Source organism: Brienomyrus brachyistius, chromosome 20 (genome assembly GCF_023856365.1).
Source record: "Brienomyrus brachyistius isolate T26 chromosome 20, BBRACH_0.4, whole genome shotgun sequence".
Lineage (NCBI taxonomy): Eukaryota > Metazoa > Chordata > Actinopteri > Osteoglossiformes > Mormyridae > Brienomyrus > Brienomyrus brachyistius.
The window spans coordinates 7,062,891-7,088,122 of record NC_064552.1 but is presented as its reverse complement, the minus strand read 5'-3'; the positions used below and the strand labels follow the sequence as shown (position 1 = coordinate 7,088,122).

Here is a 25,232-nt window from a genome sequence, read left to right as displayed (position 1 = left end):
CGGAATTGTCACTTTTGCACCCCTGTAAAGCGACAAAATATGGATAATTTCAAAACTGACATGCACCTTAAGGAAGAATGCATTCCTATTTCCGTTCTAAACACATGGCATTTACTTTCCTGCTGCCTTTCTAAAATTATCTAGGACTGATTCATTTTTCAGCTTTTTCGATTTTCCTAGGTAGCAGGGATAAAAGGGATGTTCTTGGCAAACAAAAAGCTTGATAACCAAGTGAAGACCTATATCACCTACAACAAAGGCAGAGACTGGCGTTTACTTCAAGCCCCTGTTACAGACCTTTGGGGGAATAGCATTCACTGCATACTGGTAAGTAGGCACTTGTCAAATCCTTTTCACCAAATCTGAATGATTCAAGCATTGATGATTTCAAAAGGAACAGTCATATTTATGCAGTATAAAGATTCCGCCAAAGAGTGATGTGTCCTCAAGTGGATGTTTCCTGTAAATCTAGAACATTTACATCGATACATTTTAACAGCCTCCTGAATGGTCAGGTAGTATTCTGATTGCTGCATTATTGCCTTTATTTTTAAAATGAATTGTTTGCATTTTTTTTCTGCATAAAGTTTACAGGCTGTGTTTCAAATGGAGGTTTCATAACTGAACGTGCTTTTAGTAGCTTGATTTCTGTGAAAATAGCAGCTACTCATTTGTCTTATCAGGAAAGAGCAGAAGGTCAGTGATGCAATCAGAATTCTGAAAGGGGCAGATTGACTCCAATTCAGACATAAAAATGGCATCAAGGTCTTTAAAGTTTTAATGAGTTTTAAGTATAACAATTGTTTTTAGGCTTCAACTTTCTATTAGAGGACCTTGTTTAGGTATACTAATTGGTTTAGGTTTTTGGCCTTGTGGAACACATAATAGGATTTTTTGCAACAATTCTTTCTTCGACTACCCACATAATAATCACCCCAGATTAACACAATGAGGCAATACATCATAGTTTCTTAGATATTCCCAGAGTACCTCTTTATATAACAAGGAAAAAAGGTTGTAACAAGATAGCAGAACATGTTAGGTAAGTTTCTTTTTTCCCCTGCACCATCCTGCAAAGCGTTTCCATTTCACAGGGCATGCTGTTACAAATTGACTTTTAAGTTCCTTGAAGGCATTTTTAATGTGGGCCCATGACTGAATTCTTCAATTCTAGAATGATGTCTATATAAAAGAACTATTTTATTGGAGCACTTCAGACAAAAAAACTGTCAATTTTCTCTTTTATTACTAGTATTAATGGTCGTCATTCAGCTTACATTGTGCTACTTTTAAAAACTGATATTATGAACAACAATGCACATGATTGTAGCTTTATGTGATCTTCTGAAACATTTGATTTCTCACTTAATTTATTTGCTAAAATGTAATATGCAGAGAATTCAAGATAAATATGCGATGGACTTCCCTGCCCCCCTTTTCTCGCCTCCTTACCATACGTGTCTCTCACAGCCGTACTGTTCACTGCACTTACATCTTCATGTATCGGAGAATCCGTACACATCTGGAACAATAGCCAGCAAGGACTCAGCGCCCGGCATCATTGTGGCATCGGGTATGTAAAGATCCTGCACCCTCCACCCTTTTGTTTTCTTTTCTACACCAAAAGAAACCTGGAAGGGGATTGGCGTCCATGTTTTTATTTCTATATTCATCGGTTCTTTCTGCCTTTTACTTAGTGGAAATTAGTGAATAAAATAAGCAGACTTTTCAGCTTAAAAGTGTGACTGTTATGCACTGGGGAAGCAGAGGCAGGACTCGAGGTGTCGGGAGAATATGGGGTTTAATCACAGGAAAGACACAATCGGACACAACCACATACCGTCAATGAAGTATGAAACATACTTTAACGCAGACTTAAATACACAGGATTAATCAGCATGACTGGAAACAGCTGGTGACATCGGGATTCCACATGAGGTAATGAGGGGGCGTGGCACATCGGCGGATCGGACGAGCAGGGCATGACAATGACCTTTACAACTCCTTGTTCACGTTAGCATTTATAGCAGGCTACTGTCGCTGATCTATTTTTGTGTAACCGCACAGTGCCTTTTATTTAGTGTATTCTGTACAGCACCTGGGTTCACCTGGGTCCACAGTTCTCCTGGGGGTAGGTCTCCAGGAACCCATAGCTCATATCCTCGAGGTAGAGAGAAGCTTGAGTTTCATCCGGCTGAGCGCCTCTATGCTACAGGAAGAATACCAAGCACCTGGTGACTGGGATTTGGCTGCGAGAGAACCTCACATTACTCATCGTAATCTGTGTCTTGCTAGAAGGAAATTTGCAAGCTGGTGCTTCGCCCCTGGACTGGGCTTCCATACAGCATAGCTGGTCCAGGCACATGTCATTTTGTCAAGGATTTTATTTAAACTGCTCCAGTAATTATGCATTTATAAAATAGCTGCATAATATTGTACAAAAGCTTTCAGTTAAACAAAAATAAAAAGTTTCCAAATCCTCTGAAATTGGTTGCTATGCAATTTGTGACAAAATCCAGAGAAGGTATCTGTGTCTCAGAGTTTCCTAGTATAATGATGTTGTCATTTCATCACCCCTCTCTTGTCCTGCTTTCTTATTACCAATGGGAAATAACTAGTTACATGTAACAATTTTGCATAATTAAATTGTAACTGTAATTCGTTACTGTGAAGGCTTATATATCCATCCATCCATTTTCCAAACCGCTTTTCCTACTGGGTCACGGGGGGTCCGGAGCCTATCCTGGAAGCAATGGGCATGAGGCAGGGCTTATATATTCATTCATATATTCCAGACTTTATTTACACGGTTAATGAAGTTACCATAATATCCATGTTTAAATGACATGAAGAACTGCCTTCTTTTCCAGGATCCATTGGTGCAGAGTTGACAACCAATAATGTCAGTATGTTCATAACTTCAGATGCAGGAAACACATGGAGGCAGGTAAGAGAAAGGGGATGGATAAACCAGCACTTTATAAAATTCTTTTTTAATTCCTCTGTTGTGAATCTGTTATATACAGGATGGCCAAAACATGTCTTAGGTGGTGTGCTGTACCAATAGGTTTGTTATAATGCTTGTATAAACTTTAGAAGCTGCAACAAACCGTATTTGACTCACAGTTTTGAAGAATGTTCAAATGCAATCTAAAAAGCATGTTATTTTAGTGTAATTTTTGTGTCTAAAAAAACATTAAATTATGTACGCTTTAAAAGTTTTAATATAACTATTTATAATATTCAATAATGATTCCAGATTTGGTAAGAGAGCTGGAAATTATATACTGTGTAATTGTGTAAACAAACACAGACGCAACTTAATTACACATTGGCACTGCAGCTCATGCAAGGCTTGCATTCTGAATGAGTTCAGCCTAGTGCGCCAGTTGCTTTGCGATGCATTATATTGAATAAAGTGTGTTATTCATTTCACAATCAGGCTGAATGTCTGTGGATTTCAGCTTGCAAAGTTTTGAATGCAACGGCATACCTTGAAATCCCAAAATTTTCCACACTAATGTTTTAATTATGTTAAAGTGAATGCTGCAGAAAGCTGCTTCATAAATCACCGTACAACTCAATTATAGAAAACAATTTCCAGACAATGTTTGGGCACAGCTGTTTCGGGCATTTCATAACATTGTTTAAACATTTATGTGGGTCAGTGGCATTGCTGAAAAGGCATTATTGCCAACTGTTAATGTAGACATTTTGTAACTTTGTTAGATGCACTTCTATCATTGTGAATTCCTTTTATACATACGTTTATATATCACCAGATGCATTTTTAAATTGTGTTGACAATTTGGACAGACGCATTGAGTGTTTTGTACTGTAGTTCATTTTGTACTGAAGCTTCAGATTGTAAACCACCCTTTTAAATGACTAGCCTAACAGTTTCATCATTTAACTTTCAGATATTTGAGGAAGAGTACAGTGTGCTCTATCTGGACCAAGGTGGTGCTTTAGTAGCAATCAGACATACTCCACTTCCCATCAGACATCTCTGGTAATAAAAATAATAATGTGCATGATGTAATTCTTTGTAATTAGATTGTGGTTATTTTATATAAAGTTGAAGTTATATGAAGTTATTGAAAATGTTTATGTAACAATATAACACCACATTATTTAATAACTCGACAAATTTAATGAATTTTCACTTTGTTAAGTAATAGCTCCTGCATTTTGTAATAATCTTCTGTACTTTTTAATAGACACCTTGAATGCAATATGTAGTAAATTTCCCTAAATTCCCCCTGACGTGATTCATATAGACCCCATGACGAATACCATAAAGAATGATGTGAACCCCCCCCAAATTGGGGAGACAGGGGCCTCAACCTGGAACCAGGCGTGGGGTGGGGGAGCACGGCCTGGCATAGCTTGAAAGAAGAACACGAGTCCACCCTCTTGTGGGTTCACCATCTTCAGTAGGGGCCGTGGAGGTTGGGTGCAATGTAGATCGGGGAGCAGTTGAAGGCAGGGGCCTTGGTGGACCAGTCATCAGCGATCAAATCTGGCTTTAAGAAAACGGAATGTAACCTCTCTGGTGGGAAAGGAGCCTGAGCTGGTGCAAGAGGTAGAGAAATACTAACTAGATACAGTCGGTCTCACACCAACACATAGTGTTGACTCTGGAACCGAACTCCTGGAGGGAGGCTGGACTCTCTTCCATTCTGCAGTTGCCCTTGGTGAGGGGTGCTCAGCAAGTGTGGGTCTACCTATAGCCCCCGGGTTTTGTGCCTGTACGTTGGAGTTTACCCCGGTGAACGAGAGGGTCCGAAATCAAATCGGGATATAATCAGTCGGTGGAAGGAGTATTTTGAGCACCTCCTAAATCCCACTGATATGTCTTTGTTGGGGGAAGTACTGGAAGATTTACTCATCTCTAGGGCTGAGGTCACGCCTCTTCAACAGTGGTGGAGCTTAAGGACAGTGCCTTTGGCTTGGCAGACTGGGGTTGTGCTTCCAGTCTTTAAGAATGGGGATCGGAGGCTGTGTTCCAGCTACTGGGGGGATCACACTCCTCAACCTCTCTCCAATCTTCTATGTCAGGGTGCTGGACATTCCTCAGATACAGGAGGAATATGGATTCCACCCTGGCCTCAGAACATTGGACCAGCTCTTCGCCCTCACAATTATAGTGGAGGGGTCGTGGGAGTTTGCCCAAATAATCTTGATGTGTTTTATAGACCTGGGAAAGGCATACTGTATGATCGTGTTTCTCAGGGGATGCTGTGTTTCAGGAGTGCAGGGTACGGAGTCCATTGTTCCGAGCCATCAAGTCCCTGTATAAAGTGTGCGAGAGCCTGGTTTGTATTGCCAGCAGTAAGTCAGACTCATTCCCTGTAGGTGTTGGACTCCACCAGGGTTGCCCTTTGTCACCAGCTCTGTGATATAATGTTCATGGACAGAATTTCTAGGTGTAGCCAAGGAGCAGAGGGGGTTTGGTGCGGGGGTCTTAGGACTGCATGTTTGTTTTTTACACATGATGTGGTCCTATTGGCGTCATGGAGCTGAGACCCACAGCATAGTGTGAAGCACCCAGGATCAGGATCAGTAGCTCCAAGCCATGGATTTCGACCAGAAAATGGTGGATTGCCCTGTCCTAGTGGGGGATGACTTACTGCCTCAAGCGGAGAAGTTTAAGTATCTTGGTGTCTTGTTCATGAGTGAGGGAAGAAGGGAGCAGGAGATTGATCAGTGCAGCGTCGGCAGTAATGCAGACATTGTATCGTTCTCTAATGGTAAAGAAAGAGCTGAGCTGGAAGACAAAGCTATCGATTTATCGGTCGATCTACGTTCTTACCCTCACCAGTCGTCACAAGCTTTTGGTAGTGACTGAAAGAATGAGATCATGGATACAAGCGAATGAAATGAATTTCCTTCGCAGGGTGTCTGGGCTCAGCCTTAGAGATAGGGTGTGGAAGTTCGGACATTCGGGAGGGGCTCAAAGTAGAGTCGCTGCTCCTCTGGGTCAAAAGGAGCCAGTTGAGTTGGTTCGGGCATCGATATAAGATGCCTCCTGTACTTCTCCCTGGGGAGGTGTTTTGACCATGTCCAACTGGGAGGAGGCCCCAGGGCAGACTTAGGACACGCTGGGGAGATTATATCTCTCAGCTGGCCTGGGAACACCTTGGTATTCCCCCGGTGGTGCTGGAGGAGGTGGCTGGGGAGAGGAAGATCTGGGCATCCCTGCTGAGACTGCTGCCCCAAATCCCGACCCTGGATAAGTGACGGATGGATGATGGATGGGTGGATGGATGGATAGATATTACATATTACAGTGGTTATTCCAAAATGAGGGAATTGCATTTTTTATGAAGAAACTGTAATAATATAGTGAATCATGTAAAATCCAACCAAAACAGATCTCTTCATACAGTATACATGCTGTTGAGTGATTACATAATATGGTGGTATTATATAATGCATTGTTACACGGTACACCATGTAAGTGTTCTTTATGCTGTCCTACAGGCTGAGCTTTGACGAAGGGAGAATCTGGAACAAATACAGTTTCACTACTTCCCCTCTTTTTGTGGATGGAGTATTAGGAGAACCAGGGGAGGAAACACTTATAATGACGTGAGTGAAGAGTAATAAGGAGTGTATTACTCATTGAAGGAGGTCACAGAGTAATGACCTATACTAAAGACAAACATATTAAGTGCTGCAATAATAATAAGTACTTTGGAATGTAATTGTAATTTTTATGACTATGTCAAAAATGTAAAGTCAAACTGGCCATGAAGTTTTTTGTGTTTTCACAGCCCAGATTAATTTTAATTTATGCTACCACATTTATTTTTAAACTGCTTTTTGATGCAACGTGTTTTCTTATTTTTGTTTTCTGCAAATCATACCCGCTTAATAATCATCAGCTACTTAAATTGCATCAAAATGGCTCATTATACTTTTTATTTAATGCTAATTGCATTGTTTATTAATCTTTAAATGAATACCTATACCAACAATAATGAAATGCTTCTGCAAGGCACTGAGGTAATAATCTGTCTAAAGTGATAACCTAAAAACAAGGTAGAGCCCATAATCTACACTTATTAAATCACATAACATCTGTTATGTTCTGCCTAGTGTAGTGGGCTAGTAATAATACTTTTCTGCAAGGTTACCTCATCAAATTGATGATTCCAGGGAGTCTGAAGGCAATGGCCAGTTTAAGATTGAAAGGGTTTTGAGGTATAAATATATTGATGCTGTGACTTTGTTCTGTGTCAGTCAGTAATTTCAATGCAGTTTGATGGCTTACTGAATCATGCGCATGAGCCTAAGAGAATGAAGGAGGGAAAATAACCCGTATTGCCCATTTTTTTCCTTTCATGAATAAAATTCAAGGTCTACTAAAGATCAAAACACATTCCCAGAGCATTTTGATCAGTAGAGATCAATGGCTTACAAACCAGTAACTAAAGGACATGAAAAAGATTACCAAAAATGAGGACTTAAATTGGGAAAGAGAAGTTGGTTGAACATACTCTCTGTAATGAGAAAATACCTATATATTATCCATGTTTTCCTTTTCATGAATGTGAACAATATTTATAAGTGAATATGTAAAGAAAATATATTACTTTTAGCATGCAAAAATGTTTAACCATTTTACTTTCAGCACTTCTTAGTCCGTTTCTACCTTATTCTTCCCACATATGTGATCTAGGATCTAGGTGCTTTTCTGGGGTTTCCAACATACATGCAGATGTTTTGTTATGATTTTTTTCAGTAGAGAACCAAGTAAAAGACAAGAGAAGAAAAGCAGAGTGAATTTTGTTTGACTTATCAATAGAATTATTATGGTTTAGTTCTTGGAAATTAAGTGACAGCTTGTTTGCCGGCACGGATTAGCCATCAGAATGTTCGGGAATTTTCCCTGATTGACTGGTCTTGATATGAGCGCTGGTCTTTCTTCCCCAATGTCGGCACTGGAAGTATGATCGAGAGTGGAAGGTGGAAAGAGAGTGGGAAAATGTACCAAGGGCCAAGTCCCTGGTTGGCAACAAAATATACCAAGGGGAGCCCCGCAGTGGTAAAATATCACATTGTGGCTGTTTGACAGCAAATTCCAAGAATGTTTTTGTTGTCAGTCTGTGCATGGCTGGTTGACAATGAGTTGATGTCAAAGAATTTGCCGAACTAGCCTTAGCATCACGGTCAAAAAATGAAAGAAATACCTTATGTAAAAACCGAAAGAAGGGGAAAATGGGGGGGGGATACTTCTGCAAAAATTTAGTTGCCAGTCTATTGTCAACAATGCCAGTATAACCACTAAAACCAGTGGTGTTGTATGTACATCAGTATGTGTTGTAATAGGATTCTTGCTTTAGAAATGAACGTTGGTATACAAATGGTAACTTAGACCGGCAGAGGTAACAGTAATTACAGAGAAATGTAGCAATATTGTTACTAGTCAAGTACTACAATAATTATAAAGTAGATGGTTGTGAGAAATTTCAACAAGAGTCCTTTTGTAAAATAACTCGGGTTGCTTTCTAGAATGAGAATCACCAGAGCAAATGGCAAGTCAGCAGTATGTGGAAGATAATCATGCCGTTTACAACTATGCTAATGCTCAACAGAACAGGTGCAATACGCAAATGCTGGCTGTGTGAAAATCAGAGGCAAGGAGAATCCAGCTACCTTCTGTAATGCTGGGATATCATGTGGACTTATGTGGAGAGGGGAAAATGGAAATGCATGCCATAGAACGCACACCAGGGAACTTACTGGCAGAGGAAGTGTTCTTGGAGATAATTCCTACCACCTTGGCCATACGATTGAAGATCGGAAGCCAAAGGTGGTACAGCAGATGTGGTACAGTGAGCAACGTTGCACTTTTTAACAAATTGAGGAAATGTTTGCGTGGAATCACGGCAAACATTTTTAGATGCGGTAAGTTGAAAACTCAGAAATAGGTATTCAGCAGTGGCAGGTAAAACGTCAAGAAAGTCAGCATTCTTCAAGCTTTAACGAAGTGTAGTGAGCAGAGATAGGGAAGATACCAGACAGGGAAACTACTGTACACTGAACCATCTGAATTTATTTCAAACATGGAACAATTACAGTATGCATCTGAGCAGCAGACACTTAGCGAAATATTAAAACTGCTTAAATGTTAAACTTCTTGGAGATCTGGACATTGAAATGAAAATTTTCATTCCTGCAGAATATTCGGCCATGTCACCCATCGCTCTGAGTGGCAGCTTGTCAAAATTGACTTCAGATCCATCTTCAATAGGAGATGTACAGAGGGAGATTATCAAACATGGCATCTTCATAACCAGGTGAGAATTTCTGCGTGGCTCTCCCTCTATGACGCTTCCCTCTATGAAGGAGTTTTCCCAAGTACAGTAAGTTGACTAGATACGCATATAATAATTAGTTTAGTTGTACACAGTCCCTGGAAGGGTATCCAATAACACAATTACAATAACAGTTTGCTAATTACACATCCAGAAGCTTTAATCACCAAAATGAAAATGTAATATTTCTAATAAATCTCAAAATAAATTCTTGACCTCAAATAGGGTAGTCTGCATACCCACATCGAATTTATTAATTCCATAGTACAAAATGTGGTCATTGTGTAAATTGGGACCAGTGTAATCAGTTTAGCTGAGAAATATAGAAACATTGCAACGTATGACTCAAAGTAAAGTAGTTTTTCACAAGTCTTGATCTTCAATACAAATCGTAGTTGAGTATCAAACTGGTACCTCGTGATTTTTTATGTTGCATCCCTGGCACTTGATATGGCTTCCTCTTAAGATCAAGATCACACACGCATGTACATATTCATGCATTGCTGCAATACCTGGCAAAACAATGCAGTAGAATAACGAGACACATTTAGAAACCTGTATTAAATTGTGTGCAGAAGAGAGGAGCAAAACAGGTATCAGCATAAAGCTAACAGTGCAGAACTGCCCCAGATATGACAGACTCTAATGGAAGGGAGGATTATTGTCACCTGGCTGCAGAGGAATCCATACATGTAGAGAATTTAAAACTTTTAGATCAAAACTGTCTCCCCAGGTAAAAATATTCAACAACTTTTTTGACAGTGACACTGTTCTGGAAGAGCCTATATCAAAAAAAAGGGAATATTGCTTCCTGGCTGTTTTTTTGCAGAATTTTCTTGAATAAATGTGTCATTACATTAGTATTCTGTACAACCTACACGTAAATGTGACAAATGTAAAGTATTCTTTGTAAATACCTAGTCATACATAAGTAAGATGTATGAGTTTCTTGGTCTTACAAAAAAAAGTTTACCCAATAAACAATATCCATCTCACATTGTGTCAGTTTTTCAAACTCAAAAATGACCCATCATAATACTGTACATATGCATGCAGTGAACTGAAAACATCCTCGCTAAAAACAAACAAATAAATTAATACAGTTAGAACTAGAAAGGCAGCAGTTACAGTCTTTGTTTTCCTAAGCAGATATGGACTGTTTAGTATTTAGACCAAGGAGGGAACTTTAAGAATAAATACACGAGGAACAATTTGAACTGCATGTGTTTTTATGTACTTCTGTACCAGGGAGAGCCGTGCATCATGGGAGTGAAAAGGATATACCAGAAGCTCAAGCCTATAGCCAGGTGTGTTATGGGCAAAGATTACTCTGTCACCATGGCATCAGAACCCTGTGAATGCACCGAGTCTGACTTTGAATGGTGAGTAAATCACTCTTAGGTTCCTTACTAAGAGTGCTTACTGCAGCTTTCCGAGCTTGTTGTGTAGCATGGTGTATAATGTACAACTGAATTAACAAAATGGTCTGATACAGGAATGGCTTTAAAAATTTCACCTCCTTAACGTTGAGAGATAACTGTATATAAAAGAATCAATTATAGGTCAAATGCAGTTTACAGGATAGGCTGGGTTTGTGCATGTGCTTTTCATTAAATACGTCGATAGAGTAACTTTCCCACTCTGTGAAGCCATTATCTTCTTTGCCTTAGAACTGATGCCACTGGTCATTGTGGTGATGTGTGGAATACTGTAATAATCCAAAGGCCTTCGGCAACGAAATGTAGATAAAATCGTGGTGGCAGAGATATAACCATTCTGCATCGCCATCCCCAGAATTCTTGTGAAAATACAAAAAAAAAAAAAGTTATTTACTGTACAGTGACTATACAAAGAAGATGACAAAAAATAAACATAGATTTCCATCACAGAGGCAAACCCCCTATATTTACTCCAGCATTCCGCTACCATCAGAAGGGGCTATATATAGTTATGTACAATATTTAAGGCTGAACTCCATACAACACAGACAGAACTCTACAGTGATATGTTGTATATTACAGAACCGGAGAAAATGTGCAGTATTATGCTTTTTTAAGGCTATGGAGGCAAAGAGCCACGAGTCATGCAGCTGAGTACATTTAAAAATGTTTAATGCAGAGATTGGACATTCCGTTTTAGTCATTTATTGGATATGCAAGGGTGTGGAGTGTGTATATAATGTGTATAATGAAAGGGTAGCAAACCTGTTCCATGGAGGGCCAATGTGGGTGCGGGTTTTTGGGATGACCTCTCAATCAGCCAATAATAAAGCAGCGGGACCCACTGTTATTGGCTGATTGAGAGGCCATCCCAAAAACCTGCACCCACACCGGCCCCCCTTGGAACAGGTTCCCCACCCATGATATAATGTAAGACTTGGAATGCATTACTCTGCTTATACCACAGTTACTACACATCTGGCATACACATTTGTATTTGAAGGCATTTTCACTTTAAAGAAATGAAAACACATTTATTAGTATTACTACTGTTTAAGCTTGGGCAGTATTATGGCACCACAGTGTACCGTGGTATTTCCTTTCACTGAAACTTTTTCTTGGCATTTTCTCCTGCGTGTCAAATTTTGTTGCCAAGACTTTAGAATAGTAGAATACCCTTGCTTTTTAAAATACTGTTGAAATACCATATACCAAAGTGTCCTGTTTGGGCGGTATGAAAAATAAGATACCGCCTGAACCTACTACTATTAAACATTTTACTTACATGTCACCCAAGTGACCGCTTTTAATTCAAAAATAATCTGTTACTAAGATCATGAGCAAGTTGGTAGTTCGAAATGGCCTGCCCAAAGGCCATGTACAGACCTGAAGTATGGTTGTTGTCTAAGTCATTTGTATCAATTTCTTTGCTTTTATAGTTCCTATGAAGTGATAATAGTTGGAAATATAAATTATAATTGCACATCGATTTACTGACGTTATTGGCCTGGCTAGCACTGCGTGTGAAAGAAAATTAATGAACACCCTTCAGATGTGTGAATTCATGGTGTAAAAGCACTTAGTCTGTTAATGTTTAATTGTGCTCTATGTCTGGAATTTTAACTAACGTTAGTTAAAATTAAAAATTATAATAGCGCATTAATTTACTACTACGACTCGCCTGACTGGCAGTATGTTGGCAGTTATAGAAAATTTTTCATCATTCTGACCAATCAGATTTGACAAATCAAGAGTGTTGTGGTACAATCCTAAATTAGTAATTACAGAGAAAGGTATTTCGTTTTCACTTCTTTCAAATGATCTTATCCCAATATACCCCTGGCTAAAATGGACTATCCCAAACAGGTAGGTGAACACACATGTGCAGCTCAAAACTGGCCATAAGAAGCCAGCTTAAATGTGGTGGATTTGCACTTGGATTTGCATCCCCAATTATATCCCATATGGAAAACCAAGCATAATAAGTATGCATTTAATTCCACCTTGTTATACAAAATGAAACATCAAGTAAGACAAGTACATTAAATAATCAAGCTACTAAAGTTTATTGTAAAATCACTTAACCATTAAAACCAATAAGAGTGTTTGTGAATGACGTATTATAGATCACTACATTATCTTGGTGTACTGCTCAAAGATTTTCACAGGCATTTATCCATGTGACGCAAGAATGTTACAGATACGCAATTCAACCCAAAAGACATAAAAGGCAACTGTAAAAACCGAAACAGTGTCTTGAAAGGTAGCAAATGCTTTGGACTTTTTCTTTGTAATTGTGATGGTTCAGATAGGGTTGGCATCTTGCCATCCACTGTCGGCTACAGACCGCTGCCACATTGCCTCCCTCCTCTTCAGGGTTGCCTCAGTGTGGAAATATGGACAGTCAGTCTATAACCACATGCTTTTTACCATCCCTGTGTCAGCTAATGGAGCAGTAGGCCCAGCTATTATGATCTTTTATGGTCTGAATCCATGTGAGGTCACTGTGGTCAATCTCTAGACTGAACTCCCTTCCCAAGAGATAATTCATAATTTAGATGGTCCACAGCCTACTTTACAGCATGGTATTCTATTTCTGTCATGGAGTATTTGGTGAACCATGGAGTCGTGTAAAGAATAGGCGTCTCTTCTGCTTCAGGGTGTGACTGTTTACTAAAATCTGAGCTTCTCGGAATGTGGAATGTACATGAATATGCCTTAAGAGCATTAAAAGCTTCATCACATGCACTGGTGTACACCATTGTGTTTTTTAACAGTCTTTGTGCTCAGGTTGATTAACGAGCGCTGCGATGGTGGCAAAGTCTGTGATGAATTTCTTATACCAAACCACAAGGCATAGGAAGGACCTCGCTTCTGTTTTAGTCCAGAGTTGTAGAGAGTTCTGGTTGGCCTCCACCATATGAATCTGTACTCTCACGTTTCCTCCTCCCAGTAGATATAACAGATAACATGCTACTCCCTGAGCCTATTAACACTTTGTAGCATTTAGGGTCAGCTCCTGGACTTTCTACAGGTGCAACAGGTAGTCCTACTTGGAGCTACAGTAGATCACCTCATCTAGATGCACTGCATAGTAATTTTCACAGCCACAATGTCACAGGAGTGCCATGCAACCCAAAAGGCATTAAATGGAGTCTTAATAACCTCAATGGTTTCCTGACACAATAAATATTTTGCTTCTAACTGGATTTAACAATAACCCTTACAGAAATCTATGGGAAGTGACAAAACTGACCGATCCAGTTCTTTCTAGCTGGTCATCAATATAAAATATGTGATAGGTAACAGACTGAAATACAGCATTCAGCTTGCAGAAACTACTCACACAGGGACCCATCTGACTGCATGAATGGTCTGTGAGCCCCAAGCTTCTTCTGGGTCTTTATTCTTAAACTTATTAATCAGATTAGCATGCTAGAATTGCATACTTCTTCTTGTCTTTAATCAGGACTTAATAGGGAACTGCGTCCATCTTCCAGATAGTAAATACTGTAGTACCTGTGATTTTGCATGAGGTTTGCTTGTGGATGATGGAAGCAGAAGTAGGACTTTTTGACCAAACAGATGCCGTATCAAGGATGCTGGCTATGCCAATGCTTGTGGTCCTATTGACCTTTTAAAAAGTTCTGCTATGACTTCTCACGGTTTTTCTCTAGGTTGTTTCTTTCCCATGACATATTGAAAATCTTTGTTTTCTGCTGTAGTCACAGCTGGGATGGCCGGTGGTCCCATTTCAGGACAACTATGCAAGAGCGCAAATGGTCACAGATGCCTATAGAATTTCTCAGTGGGGGGAAACCAGCAATAGCAGCTATTTATCTCATTTCTTCAGCATGTTATTGAGGGTTTAAAACTCTTAAATAAACATCAGTCTGAGGTGGTAAAGGCTGCTTTTGTTGGCTGGGATGCTTGGCTGCCATCCAACATCCTTGTGAAGTTGGCATGCTGGGCTTCCCTTTTAATGGTGGTTGTATTGCACCATGGGAAAACCGCTTCATATCTTTTTGCATAATTGCAAATTTTCTGACTATGGATAGGCATGTGTAAGGTAAAGTCTCCATCTAGATAGCACTACTGAACACTCGTCATCCTGACCCATAAGCTACCGTACTCCATTTTTACCATCTTTTTTGACCACCTTGATTTTTCTCAAACAAAGGCTATGGTGAGGAGTCGACTCATTGCTGTTCAGTTATGTTCTCAGGCATTTCCTGTGAACATTGAAACTTAGATGGGTGTGTTCCCTCATATGTTTCCCTAGTCACAGGTGCCTATGTCAATTCCTCTTCCTCATATAGACAACTGTCTGGAAGAGGCAGCAGATCTGCTTTAGCTTGGGTTCTGGTCATAACAGGACAACACATACTGACAACAGTTGAACAATATCTAGACGGAAATGGAGGCACTATATTGGCAAGTACTTCAAAATTTGTACCAAGAATTACCTCTACTGGTAAGTATCCCAGGTCTGCAGAACAGTTGGACCATTTCTTATCCATGACCGAATAGGCATCTAATGAATCTTCTTTCAGCAGTGGGACTAGCCAGGATGCCTACTCGGCTTCTGGCTATTTCCAGGTTCCAGGATCTCTTGCTGGAAACATAACAAATAAATTTTTTATGTCCATACTTTGCTCACAATACATCAAATTGTGCTCTTTTTGGGTCCCACAGCAGAATTAAGATGAATACCTGTGTCTTGGTCACTTCACACTGACTGTCAGCTAGGGTGTTGAGAGATCTGCAGCTTGTTCATGAGGACTAGATTTAGGGAGTTTTACCTGAGGAGCTCTAGTTACTGCCAGGCTTAGGGTCCATGTTTGGAGGTTTTATGCTTTTGGCTAATAGTTGCCTTCAAGTAGAGATGTCTTCAGTACTCACAATTCTGTGATTGGTTACGAAGGCTTTAACCCAAAATTTGAGGACGCTGGCTGAGTTTGTCTTAGACTCTGCCTCTAAAGCTTCTGGGATTAATATACTGTAGTCACTGGCCTCCTTTACCAAAAAAATTCTTTGAGGTCTGTGACAGAAGTTCCATCCTTCGTTAGTTGCACTACTGTCTATCCCACTTCTGACAACAAATGTGGAGATACATGTGATAGGAATTGTTAAAAAAACGTCACTAACAGCATGGAATAGGTGTTTATTTTTGTGCATCCCCATACTCAGAGTCCTTGTGAACATTAAGACAAAAACAGCAAGACAAAACGTATACATTTATGCCATAGAAGCCAACATATTCCATTCATTACAACATTCTCCTCCACTTCATTCTGGGGTGCAACTCAATCACATAGAAAAATTGTGTAGGCATACTGCAAATATGGACATAATAATAATAGCAATGGCAAATTGTAACACATTAATAAACAAAACAATACAATCACAAAGAGGAATTTTTCTACATTATTCACCTGGCTAAAATGGGCTACCCCAAAGAGGTAGGGGACATGCACAGCTCAAATCAGACTCTACAAGGCCAGCTTAAATGTGAAAACTCAGATTTTTACCCTACAGCCACATGTGGAAATGACAACTGTGGTAAACAAGAATTTCTTTATACGTTGTTATACAAAAGGGAACATCAGCCATGATGAGCACATTGAAAAATCAAGATGTTCGCTGTTGGGCTTCATGCGTATTATCTCATAATCATTAACCAATTTAAAAGTGTTAGTAAACTCCTTCGGTGTGCAGCCACATAGTATGTAATCCTGGGGCGGAGCAAAGATTTTGTATTGGCGGGGGGAGGGGTGCTCAGGGGGCCCATTATATTAATATCTTGTTGTATAATAAAATTTTAGTGGCTGTAAATGCATCCATTCGCGCTAACAGCTGGGGCGGCTAAAATAGTTTATCAGAGGGGCACACCTACACATAATAAAGTCTTTTAAAGTCTTTTCTCTGCTGTTCCACCAATCTGTCTCTTCATTTGCATGCACCAGGTTTATGGTTATTCTTCGTATTTGCTCATCTTTTGAAGGCAAACGTATAACTAGCTGATGTCACACTGCTTGTTGCCCTAACAGGAAGTGACACAATCGAAAACAAATTGCAGGGCACAAATTCAGATGGAGATTTGATTTGCTCTTGTATTGTAATGTTTAAACCAAAGTTATTTAAATGGTTTGTGGTGCGTATTTGATTTATGTGTTTTGTTACTAAACAAACAAACAAGTAAATAAGTAAATGTGAAATCAACAGGGGGCCCTTAAAGTTTGGGATACAGAGTTGTCGTCTCCCCCCACCCCCTCATCCATGTGGTATACTTTTTTATTATGATGATTCGGATAACACTCCATTGGTATGGCTTATTTTTGGACAGACTGTAGCAATCAAATGTAGAAGAAAATTCTTTAAAAGTATCTCTTCTTTTTCACCCAAAAATGTAATGCAAATGTTATAGTGATAATTAAGCGTAAATTAAGTGACATCTGAACATGTTACAGTACATCTTAAAATAGTCTGTTTATTTCACAATTATTTTCTCCTGTCTTTTTTGCTAAGACATTGCACATGGATATTATGGCAACTTGATTGTGTAATGCACATTTATTTTTATTAGATATTTCTCTAATTATGTCCTACAACTTTAGCCAAGTAAATGTATGTAATGTCCAGAGAAGCATTACTTTTGAACCTAAGGTAAAAAACGATTCTCAATCAATAAGTAATTGCCACTTTTTCAAAGGAGCAGATAATCCAAGTTGAGGTGATCAGGAAAATCGAAATTTTCCAGTGAAACTCCCCAAACTCTGCACTGGATGACATCGGACCTTCACAGTGAGAAGGTGCCTTTGCTCATGGTGTTTTTCACCTTGTCCTTCTGCCACAGTGATTATGGCTACGAGAGGCGTAGCAATGGGAAGTGCTCACCTTCCTTCTGGTTTCTTCCATCTTCAATGGCGAGAAGCTGTACCACCGGAAACATCTTCCTTAATAGCACAGGGTAAGCATTTTAAAAGCAGGTGATGAATATTCTTAGTATGTGTAAAGCATGGATCCTTAGGCAAACACTGAAAATTGATAAGTAATAAATAGCTTATTAGTGCTTTTCAATAGTTAAAAGATAATCCATGTCAGAGAGGACAATTTGAATTACGTCAGGTTTTACAAACTACTTTTAAAATGAATTGCTTCTGCTCTTTGGTTAAAGTCAGTAAAGTTCAGTTTTTCTTGTGCTTTGACTAGTTTGTTTCCTTGATCGAAAGACTCAACGTTAACCTTAACGTTTGTTACATATGCATCGTTATAGGAGACTGACCAATCAGCACACAGCAAGAACTCAGTGCTTAAGTGAAATCCAGGTCCTTTTAACTGAAATGATAGTTTATAGTTTAGTTCCTGTCCTAGCTCACAGTGTCCTCCCTGGCATGGATTACCTGGTAGGCCAAACAGTGAAACATCAGAAGACCAATATTATTCTGGTGTTTCATATACTCCTTTCCAGGTAATTATGTTTCAAACTTTCTTGGTGACTGCTAATACTTGTTGTCATTTCGTTGGAACCCCGTTACGAATCAGCCTGCTTATTCAGCTAAAATGGGGTGCTTTTGAGCTTTATTGAGCAAATAATAATCTGTTTCCTTTCCGCATGGTACGTCTTTGGATGTTTATGCCAGATACAGGAAGGTTGTGTCCAATAACTGCACCGCTGGTATAATTGAGGAATACACCGCCAGGAAACAGAGGTGCCCCAGCCGAGCTCCCAGAGGCCTTCATCTCATCACGAGTGAAGGAAAGCTGACAGCTACACTGGGGACCAATGTCACTTTTCTTGTCTTTCTTGAGGAGGTGATGGTTTGAAGTTTAACAGATGCGACGCGCACATCGCAATAGTGGCGTGCCATGAAGATTTTCTTCCAGTTAGAGCTACACTGGTGTCTGATTCAATCACTGTATGAATAATGAATCACAGGCATGGGAGGTGTGGGAGATGGGGTGGGTATGGTAAAGGAAACTATGGGATTCCTACATAATTATGGATTAAGACAAACACATTTCTATTGTTGCAATGTTCAGTATTTTTTTCTAATAAGTTCTCCAAAATCTAATGTGCTTTAGATTTTGAACTTGATTGCATAATAATAATAATAATAATAATAATAATAATAATAATAGGAGCCTTTTATTGTTATTGTAACGAAATTGCAAAGCAGCTTCACCTTCACATGCACCGAAAAACATTCAATCAATTATACAGTAAATGTACAAAGTGCTATATATAAAAAGTACTTGAAAAGTATATAGAAAGTAGTAATGTTGCTAGACAGAGAAGTATTACAGATGATGAAAGAATTACACAATGAATTACCAATAATAATAATAATAATAATAGTAATAGTAATGCAGTCTGTCAATAATTACTAATTTATATTTCAGTAAATTGGGCTGCTCGATAATTGTTTTAAATTGTGTCTTTGCATTGTCTAGGGTGATGGATCTAGAACAAGCATCACACTGGATTTTGGAGACGGCAATGCAGTAACGTACTCCAACCTCAGTTCTATTGAAGATGGAATCAAGCACGTTTACCGGAATGTTGGAATTTACAAAGTTTCTGCGATCGCGGAGAACGGCCTTGGCTCTGAAAGCGTAGTTCTCTACCTGCACATAACATGTGAGCCGCTCCGACCACTGCGACATGTTTGAGGGTGACAAATGTAATAGTAATGGGTTATTGATCAGGAATTTCGAGCTGTCCCATCTGTCAATCTGATGTGCCAGAAGAGCAAATAAGGTTTGGGCCACTCTGAGTACCAGAGATGAAAAATAACACACAGATGGCATTGAATCCTGCAGAGGAATATTTTAACTTTATGGAATTACCCTTTTTAGGGACCAACTTTGAATAGTTCAATTTTTTTTTGTCTGTTCCTGAATAGGTCAGCTAGAACATATCTACCTTTCGGCTCCCTTTGTGGCGGTAAAGAATAAAGAAGTGAATCTAACAGCAGTCTTGTGGCCAAGCCAAGTAGGATCAGTCACTTACATCTGGTGGTTTGGAAATAACACAGAGGTTTGTAAAATGCTTGCATTTCTATCTGTAAATCGTCAAATGGCTATTAAGGCACGTATCATACTAAATTCATTTTATAAGTAGGTGGCAGGTTACTTGTTCTGCAGTGCATAATTTTAAATATTGTGAGCAACTATTTTCAATAAAATATCCTAAACTCAGTACCCCCTCAAAATGCTAGACTACAGTATGTGTAATAACAGAAATGGTTCACCTCTAAATAACTAAAAGAATCACTATGTAATCTGATTTTATCCAAGACTGATTTAAAGTTTTTTTTATAATAGGCACAAACAAAAATTTAAACATATTGCATTTAAATTTTATTCACCATTTTTAGAAAATGCCGTCGGTAGGAGAGTTACTGTAGTTCATCAGACATTTTAGTCGGTTGAGTTAAATCACGTAATGCACTGAAGGGCTTTCTTTTAGTTTCTGGCTACCAGCTACCATCAACCAGGTAGAGCAACATTTCCCGGGGGAGCTGCATATGCCCCACTCACGAATCTGCATTTTCAGCCTCTGATCACCCTAGAGGGAAGCGTTGCATTTACATTCAGCCGGGAAGGAATCAACGCAGTGACAGTGCAGGTGTCTGCTGGGAGCAGGATCCTGCAAGACAAGAAAACTATCGTCGTGCATGGTATTATGGATCTTATTGTTTAATTAGTTGTCTTTGATATGTCTTTTTTAAAACTAAAATTCTCATTTAAAACGCTTCACCAGAACTTGCAGCATCTATCCATTAGTTTACAGCAGGCGACCATAGCTGTGGTACAGGAAGGGAAATGGGCTATAATTGCGCTGGAGTCAGTGCAATGAAATTTTAGGTTAAAACGTGTGTGGGTTTGATGGGTTAAAACACCCCAATATTTCCCTTAGGAATTAAGCCTGTGCATAAATAAGGTCAGAATGTCCAGGTAAAATAATAGACATTTTTCCTTTTCCATTACGCAGAGCTTTGTTGTTTTAGAAACATGGCACTATTTCATGTGTAATTGACCAGTAGAGAGTTTTGCTTTTTTGTTTCAATTGTTTTAATTAATGCCATACGTTATGTCAAATGCAGTATGATATGTGCGTGTTGTAGAAGGTCTTTTATTATCTCTTTGTTCAAGAATATTTTAGGTCACATCTTTTAGCATTTTCTTCAAACTTGGATGAACATAACCCTGATGTTGCTGAATGGAGACAAGACATCAGCAGAGTAATTAAGAAATCTATGGTTGAAGTAAGTTTTTCCAGCTCAAGGGTTTCATATGCATATTAACTTGTGTCACTAAATCTTTGCAGCCGATAGGTATACTAAACAGAAATAATACGTTTCTGCATTTGTGGGTCACAGAACTTTTCCTAGGCTGAACGTCAGTTGAAGAAGTCCTCTTAAGCAACATGCCTTTAAAGAGGACTACCACAAATCCTCCAGCTCGTATTCATATTCACTTTTATTGACAGAAAATGCACAAAAATCACAGTGACACAGAACTGCTATTTCACAGTGGCACCAGGAAGTGTGTGATGCATGGACTGTGGTTTAATCTATGACAGGATAGAGAACAGACAAGTGCTTAAAGAGGTCATCTTTATGTCTGAAATAGGCCACCGAAGTCAATCAGGAGCAGCTTTTGGTCGCGGTCCTGCCTGGTTTGCCTACAGCAGCAGAATTCTTCCTTCTGCCCAGTAAAGATTTAACAGAGAGGAAACCAGAAGCCATCTCAGCTCATTTGGATCAGGTAGAACACAATTTAGTCATCATCTTCACCACATAAGGATGAACATCACTGTGGATCTTCCTGTATTGTCACAATACTGTATGCGCACAGAGTTAAGATTATTCTTGGAAAACAACAGACTAGAAATAATTCCCATTTTATTATTATTATTATTATTTTTATTATTATTAAATTATACTGTTACAGGTATGAATTAAACATATTTAACAAGATGAAGGCCAAGTCTATTCAGTTCATTTAAATGTATTCAGGGGCGGCATGGTGGTACAGTGGTACAGTGGTTAGCACTGTTGCCTTACACCTCTGGGACCCGGGTTCGAGTCTCGCTTGGGTTACATGAGTGTGTGTGGAGTTTGCATGTTCTCCCCATGTTGACGTGGGGTTTCCTCCGGGTACTCCAGTTTCCCCCCACAGTCCAAAAACATGCTGAGGCTGATTGGAGTTGCTAAATTGCCCGTAGGAATACATTGAGGGTGAATGCTGTGTGAGTGTGCCCTGTGATGGGCTGGCCCCCCATCCTGGGTTGTTCCCTGCCTCGTGCTCATTGCTTCCGGGATAGGCTCCGGACCCCCCGCGACCCAGTAGGATAAGTGGTTTGGAAAATGGATGGATGGATAAATGTATTCATGGTTTATTTGTATACTTCACTTTTGAAAATTGAAACCTGAAATACTATATAAAAATATTAAATCACCGCTGACATTGATAATTCGGACATTAGTTGATAAAGCATTTTATGTGTGCACGTGATAGCTACTCATTAGGTCACACTTGAAATGTAGTCTGAGCACATCGGCGTTCATCACTTTTACCTGTCTTTGGGCACCGTTAGCTGACCCAGGCATAATTACACCCAGTAACATGGTTTTCATCTGTACGCCACTAGATGTCAATGTTTACTCATTTTCCATTGAAGGTTTCATTTCACAAAATGCAAACAATCTTTTATGAAGCACTGAAAAAGGTCATGCCGGATGTATTTATGGTTCAAATATGAGTCATATTTTTTTTTTTGAAAAAAAGGAAAATGGTTGGATTATATTTGTTCAACATTTAATGCTCAATAAATATATCACAGGATAAACAAGACTCAAAGCCACGGTTCCTATTAGAACAACTGATGTATCATAATCTGGATGCCCAACATAGTGCTGAACTGCCTTTCTCTATCCAGCTGCATTCATCTTCATATCTCTTCATATTCTTTGCATTTGGAAACAATACTTAAATACTTGTATTTTAATAGTATTTATGTCTTATATGCTGGTATCATGTTAGCTCAGTGGGTGGCACTATTGCCTCATACCTCCAGGGTTGTGAGTTTGAATCCTGCCTCTGTGCGTGTGGAGATTACATATGTTCTTACGAGGGTTTGTATCCTAATCACAATATTCCCGTGCCTTATATGCAATGCTGCAGGTCCTGCCATGACTCAGATTAGGATAAGTAGTTGAAAAAATGGTCAATTAATATGTCAACAGGAATCAAATGATATATAGTATCATTTACTAAATGATTTCTCCTTTATTATTAATTAATATTAGCTATTGGCTAATACTGAAATTCTAAATACACAAAGAGCAATGACACAGATGTGCATGTAGCATAGATGGTAACCTATTTTTCTTCCTTCAGATATATGAAGTATTGCTTGGAGCCCTTAATCAGAACCTTGTACAGTTCACTCTCCGGCCCAGGGTTCAGGTCACAGTCTACGCCGCCCATTTGTCAGCCGGTAAGTCCTATTTGTTTGAGAACATGCCTGGCAGGCAACTCTGCAAGATGTATTAATTGCTCTGTTCCTCTTCACCAGCTCCACTCGTGGACACCACCGACAGTCACAACGGCGCTGCCATGCTCATGTTGCTTTCTGTAGTAGTTGTGGGTTTAGCAGTCTTTGTCGTCTATAAATTCAAAAGGTAATGTGGTCTTTTTTATATTTTGTTTTTTTTTTTAATTGCGTATAGAACTTATGTTGAATATGCTCCACTAGAAATTCACTAATTAAATAACTGAAAGTGCTGCCTAATCAGACAGCATCATCAAGTCATTACTGTGGGGTATCAGCTTCGAATCTGGCCACAAGTACTGTGCGTGTGCCATTTTTACTGCCTTCTCCGTGTTTTTTGTCGTCTCCTCCGGGTCTTCCATTTCTTCCCACAGTCTAAAGATACGCTGTCCACTTGAATTTGTATATTGCCTTTAGCGTGTGACTGAGTCTGTGTGCGAGCTGCAGTGGAGTGACAGCATGTCCAGGTTGTACACCGCTTTCTGCTCTGCGCTTGCCAGGATAATCCGGACCGAATAAGCCATTTGTGAACATGCCTGACCGTAGACGCAAGTTAATAGTTTTTATTAGTATTCTTAGACTTATAAATTATCGTATAATTATCGGCATGTGTTTATGTTAAAGTACTGCGAAAGAAAAAGTTTAGAAATATCAGCAGTGACGTTGATTCCCGCTGATGTTTCTAAGTTTGGAGCACTTTGATTTCAGCATTCTCTGCAAATGTGAAATGTCAAACATTATCAATTTTTAACCTATGGAGAATGCGCTAGTTGACATTTCTAAACTTTTAAGCGGTCATCTCTCTATGCAGGCACAGTTCTGTGGTACACGGAAAGGCCAGAAAGGGTTGTGCAGATAGGAGCTAAGACACACGGATTGTCCATACTGTATATCCTATACATTTTCTTTTTCTGACTTACTTGCTTTCCTTGGGAATATCTTACAGTAGGTTCTACTTTTAAACCATTTACAAGTGATGATACTGTACAGTCAATTTTCTTCATTTCAGTATTTGTGCATCCGTTAACCTTCCTTTCCTAACTAATTTATCTTGCAATTCTCGTTATCCACGTCTTATTGTGAATCTTTCCTCAAGGAAGATCCCAGGCATCAGTGTCTATGCGCAGATGCAGAACGAAAAAGAGCAAGAAGTGATTAGTCCAGTAAATCCAATGGAAGAGACGCCAAAACTACAAAAGGACTTGGTGACTTCTCTGGAACTGCTGGACACAGAGATGCATACACAGGCCACAGGTAATATCGCTTTCAAGCACGAGCCACAGGCTGTGCGGCTATATGAAAATAATCAACTGCACGTTTTTGTCGCTGACACAGTTGGAGTTGATTATTTTCATATAACTGCACACCTAGAAGTGGTCTATCCCACTTATACCGCGGCCAACAAACAAAAAAATAATAATAGAATAAACTATTTCAGAAGAAAATCATTTCAATGAGCATTCAATAATGTTCCAGCAGGCACTTAGAAATATTGTCCCTTTAAGGATGGCAAGTCCATTAAGTTACCATAGAAACTGTCAACAGGAAAATTCTGATAAAAATAACTGCTTCTTAATGAGCAAAAAGGCATACAGGTTTTTTGTATTAAAATGTTTAATAACACATTAAAACACATTAATATAGAACTCTTATTATGCTGCTATCCATCACCTTCATAATGCATTCATTATGCATTCACAGAACATCCAGTGCACCTTCATAATGCATTTATAATGCAATCATAGAATATTCATAAGTAGCATGTAAGTATACCTTAACATCCTAACATACCTAAACAGCTGTAATAAATAATATACGATTGTAAACCATTACATGGTTGAGGGACTTTAATAACAAAACCGTTAAGAATGCTTTCAGTAGTTATTCAAAAACTTTACCAGCAAC

General features: G+C 39.1%; 1 protein-coding gene across 5 annotated transcripts in view; it reads left to right on the top strand.

The window, feature by feature from the left end:
- LOC125715535 (VPS10 domain-containing receptor SorCS1) overlaps positions 1 to 25,232 on the top strand; it is a 120,213-nt gene that overhangs the window by 93,734 nt on the left and 1,247 nt on the right. The window contains exons 10-27 of one of the 5 annotated variants that reach the window (XR_007384097.1): positions 181 to 327; positions 1,471 to 1,573; positions 2,871 to 2,947; positions 3,921 to 4,012; positions 6,487 to 6,594; positions 9,191 to 9,308; positions 10,575 to 10,708; positions 17,622 to 17,735; positions 18,409 to 18,580; positions 19,220 to 19,406; positions 19,672 to 19,805; positions 20,325 to 20,448; positions 20,924 to 21,036; positions 21,404 to 21,538; positions 23,174 to 23,273; positions 23,352 to 23,457; positions 24,139 to 24,272; positions 24,428 to 24,567. Coding sequence is in view for 2 of the 5 variants with exons in the window: in XM_048987197.1 (XP_048843154.1) it covers positions 181 to 327; positions 1,471 to 1,573; positions 2,871 to 2,947; positions 3,921 to 4,012; positions 6,487 to 6,594; positions 9,191 to 9,308; positions 10,575 to 10,708; positions 17,622 to 17,735; positions 18,409 to 18,580; positions 19,220 to 19,406; positions 19,672 to 19,805; positions 20,325 to 20,448; positions 20,924 to 21,036; positions 21,404 to 21,538; positions 23,174 to 23,273; positions 23,352 to 23,457; positions 24,424 to 24,581 (2,122 nt within the window). In the remaining 3 variants the exon portion in view is untranslated. Of the gene's footprint in view, positions 1 to 180; positions 328 to 1,470; positions 1,574 to 2,870; positions 2,948 to 3,920; positions 4,013 to 6,486; positions 6,595 to 9,190; positions 9,309 to 10,574; positions 10,709 to 17,621; positions 17,736 to 18,408; positions 18,581 to 19,219; positions 19,407 to 19,671; positions 19,806 to 20,324; positions 20,449 to 20,923; positions 21,037 to 21,403; positions 21,539 to 23,173; positions 23,274 to 23,351; positions 23,458 to 24,138; positions 24,582 to 25,232 lie in introns of those variants that run through there. The other 4 variants (XR_007384096.1, XR_007384095.1, XM_048987197.1 and 1 more) reach the window with 4 other exon arrangements.